This window comes from Biomphalaria glabrata, chromosome 12 (genome assembly GCF_947242115.1).
Source record: "Biomphalaria glabrata chromosome 12, xgBioGlab47.1, whole genome shotgun sequence".
Classification (NCBI taxonomy): Eukaryota; Metazoa; Mollusca; class Gastropoda; family Planorbidae; genus Biomphalaria; species Biomphalaria glabrata.
This window is the reverse complement of record NC_074722.1, coordinates 38017080-38036031: the sequence shown is the minus strand read 5'-3', so window position 1 is coordinate 38036031 and position 18952 is coordinate 38017080. Positions and strand designations below refer to the sequence as shown.

The window sequence follows — 18952 nt, the reverse complement described above, 5'->3', positions numbered from 1 at the left end:
CTATATAAAAAAAATTTTAGATATACCGTACAAGTTAGCAGTGCAGTGTAATCTTGAGTTGTCAGAACTTTTTATCAACACTATAGAGATAAAAATTTGTTAATAGCATTTTCAAAACCAGGCTATCTGCCCAGAGCAATGATGTCATGCGGTTTCAAGATAGATTTTTTTTCTTTATATTTCAACTAGACATATATTACCCACGGCCCGCTGTTTTTTTTGTTTGCGTATAACTGTCGATGAGTCACTGAGAGTGGTTTGTAAACAATTAAACGAAATAATAATGTTATAAGTAAAGCGAATGCGTAAATGTAAAAATATTGTGCTGTCATAATAACTAATCGACTTAAATCAATTTTTTCAAATAAAAACATTTTCTTGTAGGCCTACAATTATTTGATTAAAATTTTAAATGAATAGAATTAATTTTGTATGTTCACGTATTAAAGAATAAAGTAGATCTTGAGTTAGACATAGATCTTGATCTAGAGTAATCTAGAGTTAAATATTGGCTTGGATAGAGTTCATTTTGCATGCGTGACCTTTTTAATTAGATGTACGCGAATGAATGAAACTATTAGAATATATCTTAACACGGCTTCGCAGCTTTGCCTTTAGCGAACGAATGCATGAAAAATGCTTTAGAAAAACAAATTTGAATGTTAATTAGACCTAGGAATAGAAAGATGTGTAACATTACGGTATTGTCTAATGAAAGAATGCTCATCAGGAATTCTACATTCGCAGATATAAGGAACGAATTTTTGTAGAATATGCTTTTGAAACACAAATTTGAAGGTTAATTTTATTAAATAATGAAATCAATGGACTATATTTTGTATTTTCATGTGTCAAAGTAAAAAACTATTTGCGCCAAGTGCAGTTCTTAAAATTATATCTAGATCCTCTCGATCTTTTCTCATGTAAACATGGCCTAGATTTTTTGAGGGTCTTAAGTTTGTTTTAGGGCTACAATATATACACTACGGTCTAAGTTAGTACCCAAGGAACATTTCTGCCAAGTTTTATCAAGATCGGTCAAGCGGTTTTGATTTCTATACGGGGACATACATACACCTCACATTCTACTTAATATATTAGATAATGTTGAAGGTAATCTAAACCAACCACATGTTATGTCTGTGCTGGATGTGGCAAAATATGTAGGTTGCAGCTGGAGCTGCGTAGCCATGTGACATACTGCTCTTCTCACTAATCTTCAGACTCAAAAGACACGCCTCATATAGAATGTTAAAGATAATTTTAAAATAAATGCCTCTTTTTAAATATACCGTACTTCACAATTCTAAGTTCAAAAACATTTTGTCATTATCACTTCATTCACACAGATATTCTCCCTTTATTACATAAGTTAATTCAACATTAGGTTTTGACTTCCAGGTTTACACTGTAACCTTACAATTATTTCCAAGTGACTATTCTGTAATAGCATTAGAACTTCTAATTTCAAACACTTAACAAACATTGTCTAGAAATAACTCCATACCCTACTGTCCTACAGGAGCTTTGCGCTAGGGTGTAATAAGTCTTCCAATCTGAAGGAACCAAAAAAAAATTAAAAACACAGATCAATTATACTAAGAAGGTAAAGGAACGCTTATTAGTAACAGTAATCAGAAACGAAAATTTAAATCAACCTTCATTCACAACATAAACTTATAATTGTAAGTCAACAGCTCAAGGCACCATTGAATCAAATGAATTTATTGAATAAATTAATCAAAAGTGTTCTAACAAGTGACAAACACAAAATGTAAATGAAACAAATTATTAACTAGAAGACATCTGAAAGCTGAGTGTAAAGACATGACACATATTCTTTGTTAACTCTCACAGGATGACAATATTGTAGAAAAGTATGCAAATTAATTCTGAGAGATCAATTCATATGAACAACATACTTTCCAATAAAAAAGATATATTTAGTCTTAGGCTAATTATCAAAACTAATATGCTAATAAAAAAAAAGGATCAATTATTTAGAAATCTTGCAGACGTGAAAAACTCAATGGCAAACATCAATACATCCCAAGGAGAACATCATCTGGGGGGAAAAAAGGACGGTAAAAAATTTCATTTTAAATCTGAAACTTTACAATAAATATTTTTTTTAAAATTGTGTCTAACTATAAAACCAACAAAAAAAAACAAAAAAACTATTAATACTAATATTTTGAAGCCAAAGGAATAATCCCAACTAAAGTTAGAGAACACAAAATAATATAAGAGATAAAAGCTAGAAGATTAGTTCAAACAAAATGACTGAAATAAAAAAATTATTTTAAGAACTATCTGTATCAAAACAACAGAAAAGAGCTTTAGGACTTAGTCCTTCTGACATATATTTATTCGGTCTATGCAAACTTAAACTATATGGCTAAATCATGTCTTCAGGGCTCGCAAAGACCTTCCTGCAGGCAACAGTACAGAAAAGAGAAAGAGGCAGACAGAGAAAGCAATGTGAAGACAGCATACAAAAATGGACGGGCCTGTCATTGAAAGAGACTTTACTCAAAGAAAATGGCAGAGAGAAATGGAAAAAGGCTGTTAAAAGATTATGTGTGGTGCCCAATTGGTCTAACAGACAGGTGAAGGTGAAGTGATTCATGATGTTGAAAAGCAACCTTATGGAGATGAATGCTGATTTTGATGTTCATTTCTTGGCATGGAGGTTGGTGCAGTTGAACTCTCCTGAGCTGAGGATGCAGATGACGTGGTTCCTTCATGACTGCTGCTGCTGTTGTTGCTTCGACCAATGCCGTGAGTGCCATGATGAGAGGAAGCTACTGAGGGTATCTTGTCCTTGTCTTTTTTATCATCCTTATTGTGCCTGAGAAAGTTAAATGTCCAGGAGTGGAGATCTGAAAGTAAATAATTCAGTGTATGAGAACTTAACATCTACAATGTATTTCTTATATCACCATGATAGAACTTCTTGAATCCTTAGTAGTACTTAAAACTCATTTCACACATCCTACTCTCTCATTTCAAATAGGTCTTTAAACTATTCTAAATTCATAACTGTCATTGGTCATAGTTATTTTTTTAAATGTTTTATTATTTGATGGATTAACAGTTTAAAAACAGTTATACATGCTCCAGAAATGACAGAAAATGGAATCAAATTGGAGTCATGTATTTACACACAGAAAACCGCCCAGAAAAATGCCAATTATTTAGAGTAATGAAAAAGCTAGAATAAATTAAAAACTACTTTAAACCTTATTCATGGTAAACCAATGACACATATTAAAAAAATCCAAAATATCTAGGTAAATGAAAAATTATCATGGCATCCCCATATTGAAGAAATTACTAAAAAAAATTAAACAAAGCATTAGGGTTTAATAAAACAAATTTTTACAAATCAAACAAGAACATTAAAATAAAATTTTATTTAACCTTGGTTAAGCCAATATTAGAATGAGCATACTCTGTTTGAGACACCCCAACTCAGGGTAACAAAAAGAAACTAGAACAGAGGCAAAATAGAGCTGTGAGATTTATAACAAGCTATATTCACATTTGATTAGAGTAACAACATAAGTAAAATCTATTTTTTTTCATAACAAACTCATAACAAACAATATGGTCTACATTTTGATTCTTGCATTTGATCAAAGTCTTAAACAAGGATAAATTACATTTAAAAAATGTCCAGTTGTTCCTCGATATATCTAGTTCTTCAAAGAGCAACATGTTAGGACATCCACACGGTTATCAATAGCAGATGGCTGGCTTGGGCAAGTTCACAGAATGCCATAGGGTCGACTCCCACAAGAAATATTGAATGGAGATCAAATAGAAGGCAGGAGAGCTGCAGGTCGCCCACCGCTAAGATACACTAATATATGCAAGTGTGACATGAAGCTCTTCAGAATCAACACCAATAGTTTGATAGAATAAAGAAAGGGTCTTGGATCCCAGATGGACTACACACCAGAAGTAGAAAGAAGGCTGAAAATGAAGTATGGTTTTGTGATCACTAATGCAACCTGTGGCAGTAGGTGTGTACCTAAGATGGAATAACTTGTTGGCAAGGCAACGCTTCATCTAAACAGTTACCCCACCTAGAAAACATTATAAAAAGGGCATCAAAAGTCAACACGCACAAAATTACCATATTTAAAGGAACTTTTTGAACAGAAATAGATAAGAAAAATCACAAAAATCTTGGAAGACAACAGCCACCCGCTCCATCATATAACTACGTCAAGTCGTCGTGACGTGGGCAACTTCTGTCAATCAAAACAAGAACAGAGTGGTACAAAAACTCATTAACCTTACTCGGTCAGTCTTTATCAACGCCACCCTTCGATCAGGAATGAAAAGGACCAAGATGCCTGAATGAACTCTTTTTGTTCTATTTATGTGTATGTTTCTGTTGTGTTGTCTGTATATAAGAAAAAGAGTCCTTGTAATTCAACAAATTTCCCTAAGGATCAATAAAGCAGTCTTAGTCTTGGTCTTAAAATGTCAGAAATTACTAGAATGAAGAGCAAAAGAAAAGTTAAAATAGAAATGCAGGAAGTGGTAATGGTTCTAAGCCCACCATTACCTATAAAATGCTTCCAATGACACGCATCTACAAAGGCCTCTGACAACTAGTCCAACTCCTGGCCTTCATGTGTGGCTCAGATACTGAGCCCGTCACGAGAAGGGGCAAAGGCAAGCAACTGACACCTAAACCAGTAAGCTTCAGGCAGGAGGGCCTTGTTAGCCTTGGTTGGCTACCCATCTAGGAGAAGGAAAACTCTGAATCCAAACCTCCGCTGCCTTGCCAAACACAGGAAAGGCTTCGGGAGATAACCCTTAGGAAAAATCAGGAGCTGGTGACTTGAGGCAGATTGCAGCAGACTGTGCTACAGCCTGGCAGAACCTGCGGTGTTACTGATCCCAAACTGTATCCAATATTCCGTTCCTTTGGTCACATCAGCTGCGCAGAGAGTGGGGAACTAATGTGTGGGCGACATCGTATTTTATTAGATTTTTTGTTTTTGTTTTTGAAGATTATGGTTCAGTGTTTTATGTATAATAGCTACTTTACTTTTGAGTCTTCTATCCTGAAAGCTTTCTAAAATTAGTGATTTTACTAAAGATGTTACTCTAGTCAAATGCGAATATTCGTTTGTTATGAATCTCACTGCTCTATTTAGTGTCTGTTCCAGTTTCTTAACATTTTCTTGAGTTGAGGGAAGTCACTAAAGGTCAACAAAAGCAAAAATACCAATTTAAAAAAAAAATGTAATTGCTACGTGAACAATCAGCTATGAAGCCTCTATGCAGACCTTTGAGCTACATAAGGCAAGCAATAAGACATATTGTAGGCAAGCTGCTATAAACAAACCCTTAAGCATCTGAGTGTTGAAGTTCTATGTGTACTATAAGAAAATTGTGTGTACTTGTTGGTAGATTCTAAGATGTATAAGAAAACAGGTTATGCATTTCAAGATTTAAGATCGATTTCTAAGATTTTTTAAATTGTTAAACTTGCAGATAAGAATTTTGAGTTGACTGTTATATCTTATGATCTTGATTGAAATGTTTTTCTGTTTTTAAGGAGATGTAACAGTATTGATGACTTACAGGTGTGTATATATAGCCTGACCTTACTAACATGTAGGGGCCACCATTCATGACGGACTGACTGGTAGGACTTATTGTTGATAGCATGGTTTTTTAGAATTTGATCATTGATATTTGATTGAGTGATGGATCAGGAAGATGTAGACTTTGGATCTGTATAAAGTCTTATAGCTTATCAATAAAGTTAGTTGATGTTTGTTGTTTCACAATGAGTAGACTTTATTGAGTGATGGTTGGCTGAACCAAGGAAAACAACATAAAAACATTACTTATACAAATACAATAAATGCAAATGTATTTTTAGATATTGATACAACTATTAAATGGCCTACTTTAAAACTGTTCTTTTTACCATGAGGCCGTTACAAGACACTGGCCCCAAAACACCCCACAATAGAAAGAAAACTACATGGAGAGCTCCCTGATTTGGAAACCACTGCTCAGTTCATCTCATTTATTGGTCTAGTCATCTGAACACTCCAACATAAAAATGAGAACGAGGAAGAAGAAACATGGCCTACTATTATGAGTTGAGTCTTTCTTTAGAGTTGAAACTCCTGCCCCTGAAGAAGGTAATGATGAAGATGATACCCTTATTGGAGATTTCTCTTTCTCTTGTTTTTTTGACTTGTATTCTGTGTCTAGCTCGGGTTTACTGGGGAAAGTAACAAGTCCAAGATGATTTATAAATGTAACTCACATCAATAAATTGAATTTAAATGGATTGACCGGTGATAGATCTATACTACTCTTCCACTAAAAAAAAGGCACTTACATATCATTAAATGTGCACTTATTTGTAGCCTGTACTAAGATTTTTGGAGATTTAAGTGATAATTTTACATTTTAATTCTCTAAATTATCTGCTAAGTAGCTAAGGGGAAAAAAAAAAATCCTTTTGTGGTAGTGAGTCCTGTACCTACTCCAGCCCAATGCTATTTTCTGTTGGCTAACACTGTAAGTATATTTTTGTGAGTCAACAAAATTAAAGTTGGCAAGAAAGTCTTTACTATTTCTTTCTTTGTATATAAGTTTACTGATTACTGATCTTTGTAAAAGGATAGACTACTTACATGACTCTAGGAGGTGTTGCTAAATCAATGTCACATTCTTCTAATGTCATGAATTCATCTAAACTGCTATCAAGGTCTAAAATGGAATGAACAGGACTTATCTAAATTGCTGTCAAAGTTGTGGCAAACAATAAAATAAATGTGTAATGTTTTAAGACATGTTAGAAAATTAAGTTCAACTATGTACATGAAGATGTTGCCACATAATACATGTTCTATCATTTTCAATATGCGTATAAATGAAGCCGAACTTTGATTAAAAAAATTAAGGTGATGAAAGGAATGATATCAAAGACACAAAGGTGGTAATGAATACTAAACACTAGAACATAGTATATTATGATACTATTCTGGATAGATACTTGTCTATAGCATTGATAGAGTAACTAGCCTGTAATCTTCTAAAAAAAAAAAATACTTGTCTGTAGCATTGATAGAGAGTAACTAGCCTGTAATTTTCTAAAAAGATACTTGCCTGTAACACTGCTAGTTCCTGTTCGACTAAATGCTTGTTGCTCTCTGTGCAGTGTTGTATCAAGAAGGGATAGGTCTGGTTTGGTACTTGACTCAAGTGTATTTCTTAATGACTGGGATGCAGTTTGACTTTTGGATTTCTTACCTATAAAAAATAGAAGTAATCTAATCATAGTTTTTATAGACTAAGCAAATAAATCGAGTTACATAGTAACTAGTTAGAACAATAGAACAACTAAACAATGCAATGCATAAAAAAACAAAACAAATAAAATTTCAATGTCCTAATGTAAACTTACAGTTTCGAATCCTACGAGCCTCAGTTTCATTGGTTACAGCAGCATTGGCAGCTGCTATTGTTGAGGCTGCCAACTCGGTAAATCTGACAATAATAAGAGACCAGATGATCACTTAAATGTCTAGAATCATGCCAAGTAAAGATCGACACACTATAGCTGTAAACTGACCTTTGCTGGAAATGTTCTAAAACATCCTCAGCTGACTTTCTAATGCCCTGGTCACTCTCTGCCTGTCCACCAACTGAGCATGCATTTTGATTTTCTAGTTCAACTTCTGCTCCACACATGCTACTAGCACCACCTACAAAAAAAATAATTTAAAAAGTTAATATGAACAACTTTCATGTTACAACACAAGCACTTTTTTATATCATTAAATAGCATTAAGTGACATACTGCAATTTTATTAGTGTTGATACTGATTTTCAGTTACTGAACATATGCAATTTTTAATATTTTATTCTTGTATTGCATTCCCCACCCTCTTCAACATACAGTTCAGTTTGTGAAGCAGACAACATACAGTTCAGTTTATGAAGCAGACAACATACAGTTCAGTTTGTGAAACAGACAACATACAGTTCAGTTTGTGAAGCAGACAACATACAGTTCAGTTTGTGAAGCAGACAACATACAGTTCAGCTTGTTAAGCAGACAACATACAGTTCAGTTTGTGAAGCAGACAACATACAGTTCAGTTTATGAAGCAGACAACATTCAGTTCAGCTTGTGAAGCAGATCTATGTCAGATTTTTACTGATTGCCTCCTCTCATGACTAAAAAGAGTATGGTAAAGACATTGAACAGGAGTCCTAAGTGTGGTAAAAATTGTCCCCTCATTTTGGCTACTCTGCCCAGGATCATTCTTATAGAGTTGCAAGATGCAAACATTATCAAGGCCTCCAATGACTAAGACTAAGACTGCTTTATTGATCCTTATGGAAATTTGTTGTGATTACAAGGACTCTTTTCTCATATATAGACAACACAAAAAAACATACACATAAATAGAACAGACACAACATAATGAGTTCATTCAGCGACTACACACAGGCATCTTGGTACTAAGGGACTAATAGCATCTGCAGCAGTTACCAGGACAACGTCTTTCTCATCATTGTTTTACACTTCGATACTAGCATAGCTTAGCCACTTTTTTAAAGTAATAAGTATATTGAAGTTAGTAGTAAGTAAAGTTCCTCTTACAGACCTTGTGATCTATAGGGCAGATGATGAAAAGGTCATCTGTTTCTGTCGACCACAGTTAACGAGTGTGTTATGTGGCCCGCACAATGACCAACCACTTTTACTTTTACCCAACTAATGTAACGGTGGGCTCAGAGGTGCCCAAAGATACTGAAAGTAAAAATTCCATTCTTTACCAGGATTCAAACCCGGGACCCTGGCACAAAGCACTTTACAGCTCAGCCACCACAGATCCAGTACAATGAAGCCTTTACTATATTCTTTAATAATAATAATATATTCCTTTTTTTATTGAACTACTAATGTAAGTCTACAACTTAAACTAATAAACTTTTAGTTTATTCTTGTAGTATAAAAAATTAAATTAAAAAATTGCAATGTTGTCAGTTAAGCAAGTTTATGAACTCACCCAAGGTCACATGGCTACTGTTGCTTAGTCGAACAGATTTGTCGTTGTTGCTAAATGGTTTGTCAAGTATCAATCCATCTAGCCAATGGTTGGTCCACTGATCACTGTCAACATTCTCGTCTGCTGTTGCCAAAGACAGGTGAGCAAAGGCAGTGTTGAACTCTGGCCTTGGATTTGAACGTTCTGTCGACTGATGTTCTAAAAACTGAAGCAAAGACGCTTCTTCTTCTTTTTTCTGACTGAATACAAAATTCATACATTTGATAACTTTGGACTTCTATAGTCAAATTTTATGGCTAAATCATCTAACAAAAAGCCTATAAATCAATATAGACTAATTAATAGAGAAAAAAAAAGTTCCCCTTTCAGATCATGTGGTCAATATAGCAGATGATGTAAAGGTCATCTATTTCTATGGCCTACGGTTAACAAGGGTGTCAAGTGGAAAGCACAACGACCAACTCCCTTTTCTTTAAAGCAAATTGTTAAAAAATATATTCAAGTGGATTATATAAAGTTTAAAAAAGTAAAGTTCCCTTTTTATATGCAATGTTTTAACATATCCAATGATAATAATGATTGTATACTCATAAAATAAAGTAAACATAGCAATCTATGGGGCAGATGATGTAATGGTAATCTGTTTCTGAAGGGAATAGCCAGCACAATGACCAACTGCCTTTACTTTTCCACAACTAATGTCAGGTACCCATTAGAGCTGGGTGAACTCATGCCCTAAAGATCCGGAGATTAAAAATCCCAGTCTTCACCAGGTTTCAACCAAACCCAGGACCCCCCTGGCTTAGGAAACAAAGTGCTTTACCACTCAACCACTGCGCCATCATTGTATAATAGTAGATGTTGGCAAAAGATACAGAAATGGGTCTGGATCTGGTGTTTATGTGATTTATGATCATTCAGCGCTGTAAATTACAAACTGAAATTCTAAGCACTTTAAGAAGCTGTAAAGCTGTAAATATGCTTCCCTGCTAGTTTAAAGGTCCCAGAAGTATTTATTTATACTTTTATGTGATAAATTGGTTTGTGAAAGAGACAATTTTCACAAACCTTATGTGCTTTGGGCCTCAAAAAAAGAAAGCAGGCTCAGAAATGTTCAAGAGAAAGTTTGAAACATTTTCTTTTCCTTCCACAAGTTTAGATGTTCATGTCCAGCCGTAAGCTGGCAATCATAGTCAATGCATTGTGAGCACTTTTTTTTTACCTCCAGAATAAAAGAAGTCAGCAAAGAATGCCCCCCCCCCCTTTTTATCCTGACAGCAACAGCTAGGTTAAGGCAGTTACATTTCTCTTAATAAAATATAAAGAATAATGCTTGAAAAAGATTGTCTCTTTGAGCTCAACTAGTTCTCTTAAGTTGGTCAGATGAACTCGGTAATAAGCCGACTTTCTCCTTACCTTGATGGAGGTTGAGATAGGTTGTTGGAACTTTTCAGTTTATTAGCGGCTCCTGACGCAGTGCATTTAGTTGAAGCAATGAATCCTGCAGCAGTAAGGACATTATCCGACCAATGAATGGCGTTGTCTACATCATTGTCCACAGACCTGTACAGCAGTAACAAATATCTACAAATTAACAGTATGTTCCACTTCTGAAATCATTTTAGAACCCTTGGCTCATTGATACAGAGTATTAGTGATTGTACATAGTCATGCTGGGCTTACATCGTTTCCTCGTCAATATCATTCTCATCAGCATTGAGTGGGCTTATGGGATGCGCCAGTTCCATTCGAATTTCCTGGTAGTCATTCAACTCTGTAGGGTTTAAGGCTTGAAGAAATGACAATCCTTTCTGAAATGACATACATGACAATCCTTTCTGAAATGTCCTATCTTATCTTATATAATACAGATGTTACTTCAAAAAAGAAGATGCATATTAACCAATGACTTAAATTCAGCCAAGTCACTGGTTTTCCTGGCTAGCTCAGGCAACCCATTCCATGCTCTAATAGCACTAGGGAAGAAGGAGTATTTGTACAAATTTGTCCTAGCATATGGGATGAGGAATGTGCCTTTATCTTTGTGTCTTTCAGAGTATTTTATTAAATTTTGTTTTTGTATTTGAAGATTATGGTTCAGTGTTTTATGTATGATTGCTACTTTACTTTTGAGCCTTCTGTCCTGAAGGCTTTCTAAATTTAGTGATTTAGTCCTCAAATATTTTAGAACATATCAATTTTTGTTCATTGCACAACCTTACCTCTCACAGAGCAGCCACAAAGAACTTTCTGAATTTATACCTAACTTTAAACAAATTGTTTACACACTTAACAACTTTTCTTGTTATATAAATCAGTATAAAAAAATGTTTTTCATTCATGCACAAATGTCTATTTTTTGCTCATAAAGCATCATAAAAACATTTACATATTATTATTTTATTATTTACACATCTCTCCAAATCAAAGTGACCATTGACAGAAAGAAAGAAAAAAGTCTCTTCTCACAAGTTCGTATTCTCTAATGTTGTTAAATCTTTTGTCTCATGTTTATTAGTAACATTTTTATCTTTTCTAGGAAAGACAACTTTTATGAGTCATAGATGTCTGCCTATAACTTTGGACAATGTTTATGCAAGTATTTTTAATAGCGAAATTATCAAAAAAATGTTTAGCAGTAAGCTGGCTAACTTATAGTTCTCATGCTGAAAGATGCCTTTTGTAAAGAAAACATTGGAGTTGACTCAGAGAATTATGGGAAATACCAAAGACAAATATGGCTGCGTGAGAGATCTGCTATTTATAGATTACTGCTGCCTAAATACATCAAAAGAAGTGAATCTCCAAAAGAGCTTTACTCTCTTCGTCAAAGCTTGTTAAAATTTTGGTTTGACTAACAATGTAATTCTGAACCAACCTCCTCCCAATAAATAGTCACGGAACCAGACATTCTTATAGATTTCCAGAAACTAGCAAATGTAAAAAAAAAAAAGGGGGGCGGGGTCAACAGAAGTGTTATAAAGACACTCTCTCAAAAGTTCCCTCAAAGAATAAAAAAGTGACATTCACAACTGGAAAACGCTACCTCTATAACTCTATGTTGTGTCTGTTCTATTTAGGTGAATGTTTCAGTTGTGTTGTTTTCATTTGAGAAAATCAGAATGAATTTTCATAAGAATCAATAAAACAGTCATTAAAGTCTTAAATAAAATCAAGACTAAAGCCTGTGAGGGATAATTCTTAGACATGTAACATAACTGTTACAAAATGTTATACAAGTATTATCACCATTGTAAACCAAAAAAAAACAAGCAGCTGTACCTCATTATAATCTGTGGTGTCTGATCCAAGATCAGATGAGCTGCTGTCTTCATGAGCTTCAGCATTCTCTTCATCTTCATCTTCATTCTCGTCATCTTCATCCTCTTCCTCTTCATTACCATCAGCATTTGTTCCAGTCGTCGGCTTAGAAGAAACAGAAACATTGGGAGTGGTTGGCGTGGTGGCAGAGGATGGAGACAAAAGAGTGGACACCTCTGTCGCTGCTGTGGATGTTAGATTCTCCACTAAAGCTATAGGAATCTCAGGGACTGAAAAATAAAGCATCAAAAGTTTGCTAGAGACTATATGAATGAAGATTCAGCACAAAAAAGACTGCATGAATAAAGATTTAGCACAAAAAAGACTACATGAATAAAGATTTAGCACAAAAAAAGACTACATGAAGGAAGATTTAGCACAAAAGGAAGAATACAAATTGACTCCAAACATAAATAAGGTTAAAATTGTATACAATATAGACTAAACTTTAACACTAAAACAGAGAAGTGACTGGACGTAGGCAATACTGCGTCCATGATCAACAACTTTTTTTTATTACCTAAATTTGTTTTTCTTCCTGGAGATTTCGAAGTGCTTCTGGACATTTCCATCAATAGACGCTGAAATGAGACATTTTAAATTTTGGTAGTAAAGTTTCAGAAGGGAAAGAGCAAAAATTGTATTTTAATATTTACAGGTTGTGTATACTTTGTGTATACAGAGGCACATGACAGAGCATCATGGCGTCGCGCTGTGAAAACTGGCGCACAGGTTGCTGAGGAAAAAAGAACAACGCAGGCAGAAGAAAAACGCCAGAAAAGAAAAGCAAGACAAACGACACTAGCTCTAGCTGGAATAACCTGCGGCCGAACATTCTGGGCTCACATAGGTCTCACCAGCCACATGAGGAGGCATAAAACCCCAGTGCATAGCCCTCAGCCCCCTGGATGACAAAGTGGTCATCATCGAACCACGATGGACGAACTATATATATATACTTTAAAAAAATATGTATTAAAATAGAATACACAAATATTTATTATATTAACCTGATTGCTATGTATAATGTTTGATTAGATAATACATTTTTGGAGTTATTATTTAGAAAAGAAATGAAGCTGCTAAAACTTTCTTTGAGTTCTTTCCCTTCTACTTACATCTTTCAGATCATTGTTTTGGTGTAAATACTGAGCTTGAAGAGATTCTAGTTGGTTGATATACCTGTAAGAACAAGACAAAACTTCTAAGTAAAGTGAAACAGAATCCAATTGGTTGATTTTAAACTAAACTGTGTATATAATATGCATGTTTAATTAGTGAAATTGTGCTCATTCCAGATAGGATATGAAATTATTTATTAAAGATAGATACTTAATTATCATTATTTGTGTTGGTGCCAAATTAGTAAATACTGACAATAGCGGTTAGGGTTAATTAGTTAATTGATTTGAATTTCAGGAATTCAGTTGGAGTCTTTGTTTAAGACTGACAAAAGACTGTGTTTCAACAGCTAAAACATAATGGAGTTATGATTTCGTAGTAGTGGGAAACAAGATGGAATACTAGAATATTAAGTAAAGTATAATTCAAGTTGAAGTGTTAATTAGATCTATTAGATTTATACTAGAATTTATAAATTCCTTAAAGTCTCCATCTTGCTGTGCTGCTGAATATATATACAATTTTACTGCAATAACTATCTGTGTTTGTGAAATATTTATGTTATGAAATCTCTGAGTACTTGATTGAAAGTAGTTCCTGTTCTTATTCATCATAATGTAAAAACAAACTAAAAAACCTACAAAAATATAAAACTGTCATTACAATTCATTAGCTTTAGGTTTCAGGCTAAATTATTATTTTTTAATACAACAATAAATATTTTTACTAAAATCAATCAAGTGTACAAACCATTGTTGATCTCGACATTTTTGGTAAAATGTTGGTGGCCTAACTTGAAATTTCAATATCAAAGTATCCAGCTCTGGTTTCAGATAACCTTCGTTAGCCAACAGATCCAGTCGAAAAAATCTATTGTAGCCCCAGCATTCTCCAACCTATATAAATAATAAAATCAGTTATGTGATGAGTATGAATAAATTTTAGAATAAGTCTGAAAAGCTTTACGGTGAATGAGTCTTGTTAATTAAGTTTTTTTTAATGAATATAAAACAGAATCTCAATAAACACACAATATCAAAAAATAAGCTTTAAAGTAAACAAGTAAAAAAGAGAGTTTTAATTTTTAATTTTCATACAAAATCAGTCCTGATTTTCCTTCTGTTTGGTAAGCAATGCAGGTCAATATTTGTTTAGCACGAGTTAAAACTAAGCGCAACTTTGAGTTAACAAAAGGACTTTAGAAACCATCAGGCATTGAAATAACAGAAAATATGAACTACAAACTTTAAATAGCCACAATTCTACCCTACAACTACTAAATGTTAAAATGATTGATAGAGATCTCTCGCATTCAATGCTTTTAGCCAGTCCAAATCTACAGCCAGTGTGAAAATTGTGTGATTTAACTTATAAAAGATAAAATCACACAATTTTCACAGAAGCAAGAAGGACTCCTGGGGAGGAGTCATAGAACTAGATAACATTTTTGATTCAGCATTTTAAGACATCAGTTACTTCACTCAGCCTTATTGGGTACTTCAACTTTTGTAAAAGAAAAAAAAAAAGTCCTCTGAGATAAACTCCTGATTGGCTTGAGGACAGGAAGTACCTAATAAAGTCTTAAAATCCTGAATTAATAATCTCATGAAGTTCTATGACTCAATCTCCCAGTTTAACTGACACCACTCAATCTCAAGATTTAATGTAGAGGAGAATACAATAGACATACATATAAGAATCCCGAAAGATATCTTATATGCTGAGCTTGTGGAAGGAGTCAGACCCGAGGGCTGCCCAAGACTAACATATAGAGATGTCTGCAAGCAAGAGATGAGAGTCACAGGCATTAGCCAAAGTATGTGGGAAAACATAGCCAAAGACCGGAGTGCATGGAGACAGACTGTGCGTGCTGGGACAAACCTTGCTGAGAACAAAAGAATTGAAGCGGCCTTAATCAAGAGGGGAAAAAAGAAAGCTGCCCTGTCCGCTAGTCCTAAATAAGAGGCATACACATGTACGAATTGTGGCAAAGTCTGCCGTTCTAGAATTGGCTTGATTAGCCACACCAGATTCTGCCCCGTCTCAAGATTAAGCCAAAACCAGTGACTCATTTGGGCGCATCCATTGCCTTTCGAGACAAAAGGAGCCATATAACATATAAGAAACCATTGCTGGAAAAAGTAAATATAGGAACCTTTGGACCATGAAGCCTCACCATCTACAAACATATTAAAAAAAAAAAAAAAAAGTGGCTCAAACATATTTAGTTTTTACTTTAGTCTAGCAGGGTTTCCCATATGAATTTCTATTGTATTTTTCTATACAGTTGTTAACACATGGATTTAATGCTACAGCTTTACATTTTAACTTTAAGGTGGAATATCTTTTTTTTTCAATTAAAAAATAAAACAAGGAGCTTCAAAGGTAACTGATTGTAAAGCGAAATCAGAGAAGAAGCTTTAAAATTTACTGACATAATTATTCAATGTTGAAATAATCTTGTTTAATGAACTGTACCTCAAAATCAGAAGCAAACTCTCTAACAATGTTCTTAGTCCAGTCTTTAGAAGCCTGATGCACCATTTCAACTCTATACTCATATCTAGAGATAACAAAGTAATCAAGACTAAATAATGCGTATACTCTAGTTTTATTGGGCATTCTAAAAAAAAAGATTGAAATAAAAAAACTACTTAACTCTTTGACTCCGGAACAACGCACAGGACGTTGATTTAGAATGGGCAAAAGGTCGGATCAACGCTGAAATCATCGGCTATTTCAAATTTATTTTTTCGTTTCTATTTCTCCAATTCATGTTTTTTATTGCTTATTTTTTTTAACTAGAATAGTTTCCCTTTGCTAAACATCCGGGATTTCCTTCATTCAACATGTTTTTATTTTGTATGTAGGTTTTAAAGACACTACATTTATTTTTTCTGTGTGCGTGTTTTTTAACATGGAGCCTCAACCAGGGCCATCTAAACTTTGTAGATCTAAATATTTCTTATCTTATCTTATATAATACAGACGTTACTTCAAAAAAGAAGATGATTACGTCCTTTGATGAGCAAGTTAGAGAATTTGTTTTTGAAAATAATTCAGATGACAGTGATTTTGTTTTATCCAATGGTGATATTGATTCTAAATCTAATGATATAGTGAATTAATTTCTAGATCTAGACCTAGGACTAGGTCTGGTAATGATGAAGTTTATCAGCTGATGAAGCAGTCCCACCCCCAGCTAAAGTTCAATGTAGATCTAGAATTAATTTAGCTGCCTCTATATTATCTAGATCTAATTAGATAGAGGTAGATCTAGGGAACTGAAACAGAACAATTTCAGATTTGTTCCAGCAAGAAATGTGGGTGTCAACCTGGACTTTTAGTCAGCACTGCATCTAATGAGCTGCAATGTTGTTGTTTTTTTTATTGACAATCACATTGTTGATAGTCTTGTCAGCACAATAAATAGCTATGCTGACCATAGGACTAAATTGAACACCCTTACTAGAATAAGATCCATTTTCAGAGAATGGAGACCTATAACTATAAAGAAAGACAGAGTATGTTAACACTGTAGATCAGGGAGAACGGTTTATGTTTGCGCTGGATGGGAGTCGAACCCATACATTCATATTGACTGCTTCCATGAATATCGCAGCTAGAAGGAATATTTATATACTAAGTACTTGAAGAACTTAAGAAGAAAATACAATATATATATATATATTTGCTGTACAGTTGGACAAGTTTTAGGGTAAAAGTTTTTTTGTTCCAAGTGTGTTGCTTTTTTTATGGGCTTTTTCGTTAAAGTGGTGACATTGGATTAGTTCCAGTTAATTATTTTTTGTGTCAATTGCTGTTTCTTCTATGTTGTTCTGTAAATAAACTGATAAAAATGAGAAAAAAAGTTCTTTGGATTCAATTTGGACAATAAATTTCTTATTTGCACTTGGATGGATATTTTCAATGTCAGTTAGTGAGTTATTCATTTTTAATTTTTTATTCAAAACCCAAAATTACAATAACAACATGATTTGCAATCTAGAAAATTAAAGAAATAGAAAGAGCTTGCATTTCTCTTTAATCTTATATCAAATTTATTATTTTCCCATAATGAATAAAAAAGTTATACAAGTTAAATCAAAGCGAAGTAGCGCACTCCGAAATGGCGGAAAAATTAATTCCGTCCAAACGTGGAAAATAATTCCAGAGTCAAAGAGTTAATTTAACATATCCAGAAACACTCAGTTTTAACAGATCTGAAACATGAATAGCAATTGTCTCTAGCAGACAATGACCAATGGATCATAAACTACTTTGAATCTCTCTGTGAGACTTTTGAGCATTGTTAAAAAAAAAAAAATAAAGATTAAACCTAATTACTTGAAAGTCTGTGGACAATACCAGAAACCACTTCAAGAAAACAAATATCAACTTACTTGGATGTTTCTGGAAGACCAGCTGTCAATTCCAAGAAAACTGACAAATAGTTGCCTCTGACTACTCCATTACCATCCTAGATATCAACAATCCATGTTAAAATAATAGTAACTTTAGTAAAAAAACTGAACCAATTATAAATATTAGCTAAATACATCTTTGTACTAAAGTATAAAACTTAAAAACACCTTTATATACACCAAAACAAGTTTAGAAATTGAGACAAAGTTTATAAGTTTTAGAAAAAAAAAAAAGTTGGTACTACTAAAATAAGAGATAAGATAATTTTTATTGATCCAATCAAATGGGATAAAAAATCTTTCTGTTTTAGTCCTAATGGAAAAGAGACCACCACTTCGTTCAGATCTGATGTAACAGTGGTTTATTGGGTGCAGGTTATCTTAATGAACCAGTTAACTTCTAACTTCTAAAGGGAGGAATGGAGAAAGACAGTCGACAAATCTTGCCTGGTGCCCCAACGGTCCAACAGACTAAGGGATAGGTAAGGTAAAAACTTCTAAAATATTGTTGATAACACTGCAACGAAAACCAAAACTGTGTTGTCTTTAAATATAGCAACTGGTACAACTAGCAACTGGTACAACTACAATGGACATGATAGTGTCCTTCAATTAGATGTGAATCAATGCATACAAGACAGAGCTGCTTTAGAGTGAAATCAAATTAGAAGTAAAAAAAAACTCACAGGGTAAACTTTGAGTCTCCAACTCAATCCATTCACAAACAAAGGTGGACTGTAGACTGGGTCAGCTCTTTGTCTCAGTACACTAAAGTTTTTCATGATGAAAGTACTGGAGTCATACTGAGGCACTATCTCACTAGAATGGAGGATTTGGTAAGAAAGGGGGGAAGGGGTGGACACAATAATCAAAATTGAAAAAAAAAAAAGCTGTTAAAAAAAAAAACAACTTGCTACAGTTTCAAGCACAACTCGTGTTTGAGTATTAAAAAAAAATATCAAGTTGTGATGAGTTTCTTTAAAAAATTCCTAAGTCATCTAATTGTGAAGACTTTTA

General features: G+C 33.9%; 1 protein-coding gene across 2 annotated transcripts in view; it reads right to left on the bottom strand.

Moving 5' to 3' along the window:
• Window positions 1–1709: 1709 nt before the first annotated feature.
• Window positions 1710–18952, bottom strand: part of LOC106068148 (E3 ubiquitin-protein ligase TRIM37-like) — a 35896-nt gene continuing 18653 nt past the window's right edge. For both annotated transcript variants that reach the window (XM_056006239.1, XM_056006238.1), the window contains 17 exons: window positions 18622–18754; window positions 17915–17991; window positions 15990–16074; window positions 14262–14407; window positions 13508–13571; window positions 12910–12970; window positions 12351–12619; window positions 10752–10879; window positions 10485–10631; window positions 9069–9307; window positions 7622–7754; window positions 7454–7536; window positions 7156–7299; window positions 6681–6756; window positions 6129–6262; window positions 2646–2882; window positions 1710–2065 (listed from right to left, as the gene is read on the bottom strand). In XM_056006239.1, the coding sequence (XP_055862214.1) occupies window positions 2647–2882; window positions 6129–6262; window positions 6681–6756; window positions 7156–7299; window positions 7454–7536; window positions 7622–7754; window positions 9069–9307; window positions 10485–10631; window positions 10752–10879; window positions 12351–12619; window positions 12910–12970; window positions 13508–13571; window positions 14262–14407; window positions 15990–16074; window positions 17915–17991; window positions 18622–18754 (2155 nt within the window). In that variant the 3' untranslated portion in view covers window positions 1710–2065; window position 2646. The remainder of the gene's footprint in view (window positions 2066–2645; window positions 2883–6128; window positions 6263–6680; window positions 6757–7155; window positions 7300–7453; window positions 7537–7621; window positions 7755–9068; window positions 9308–10484; window positions 10632–10751; window positions 10880–12350; window positions 12620–12909; window positions 12971–13507; window positions 13572–14261; window positions 14408–15989; window positions 16075–17914; window positions 17992–18621; window positions 18755–18952) is intronic.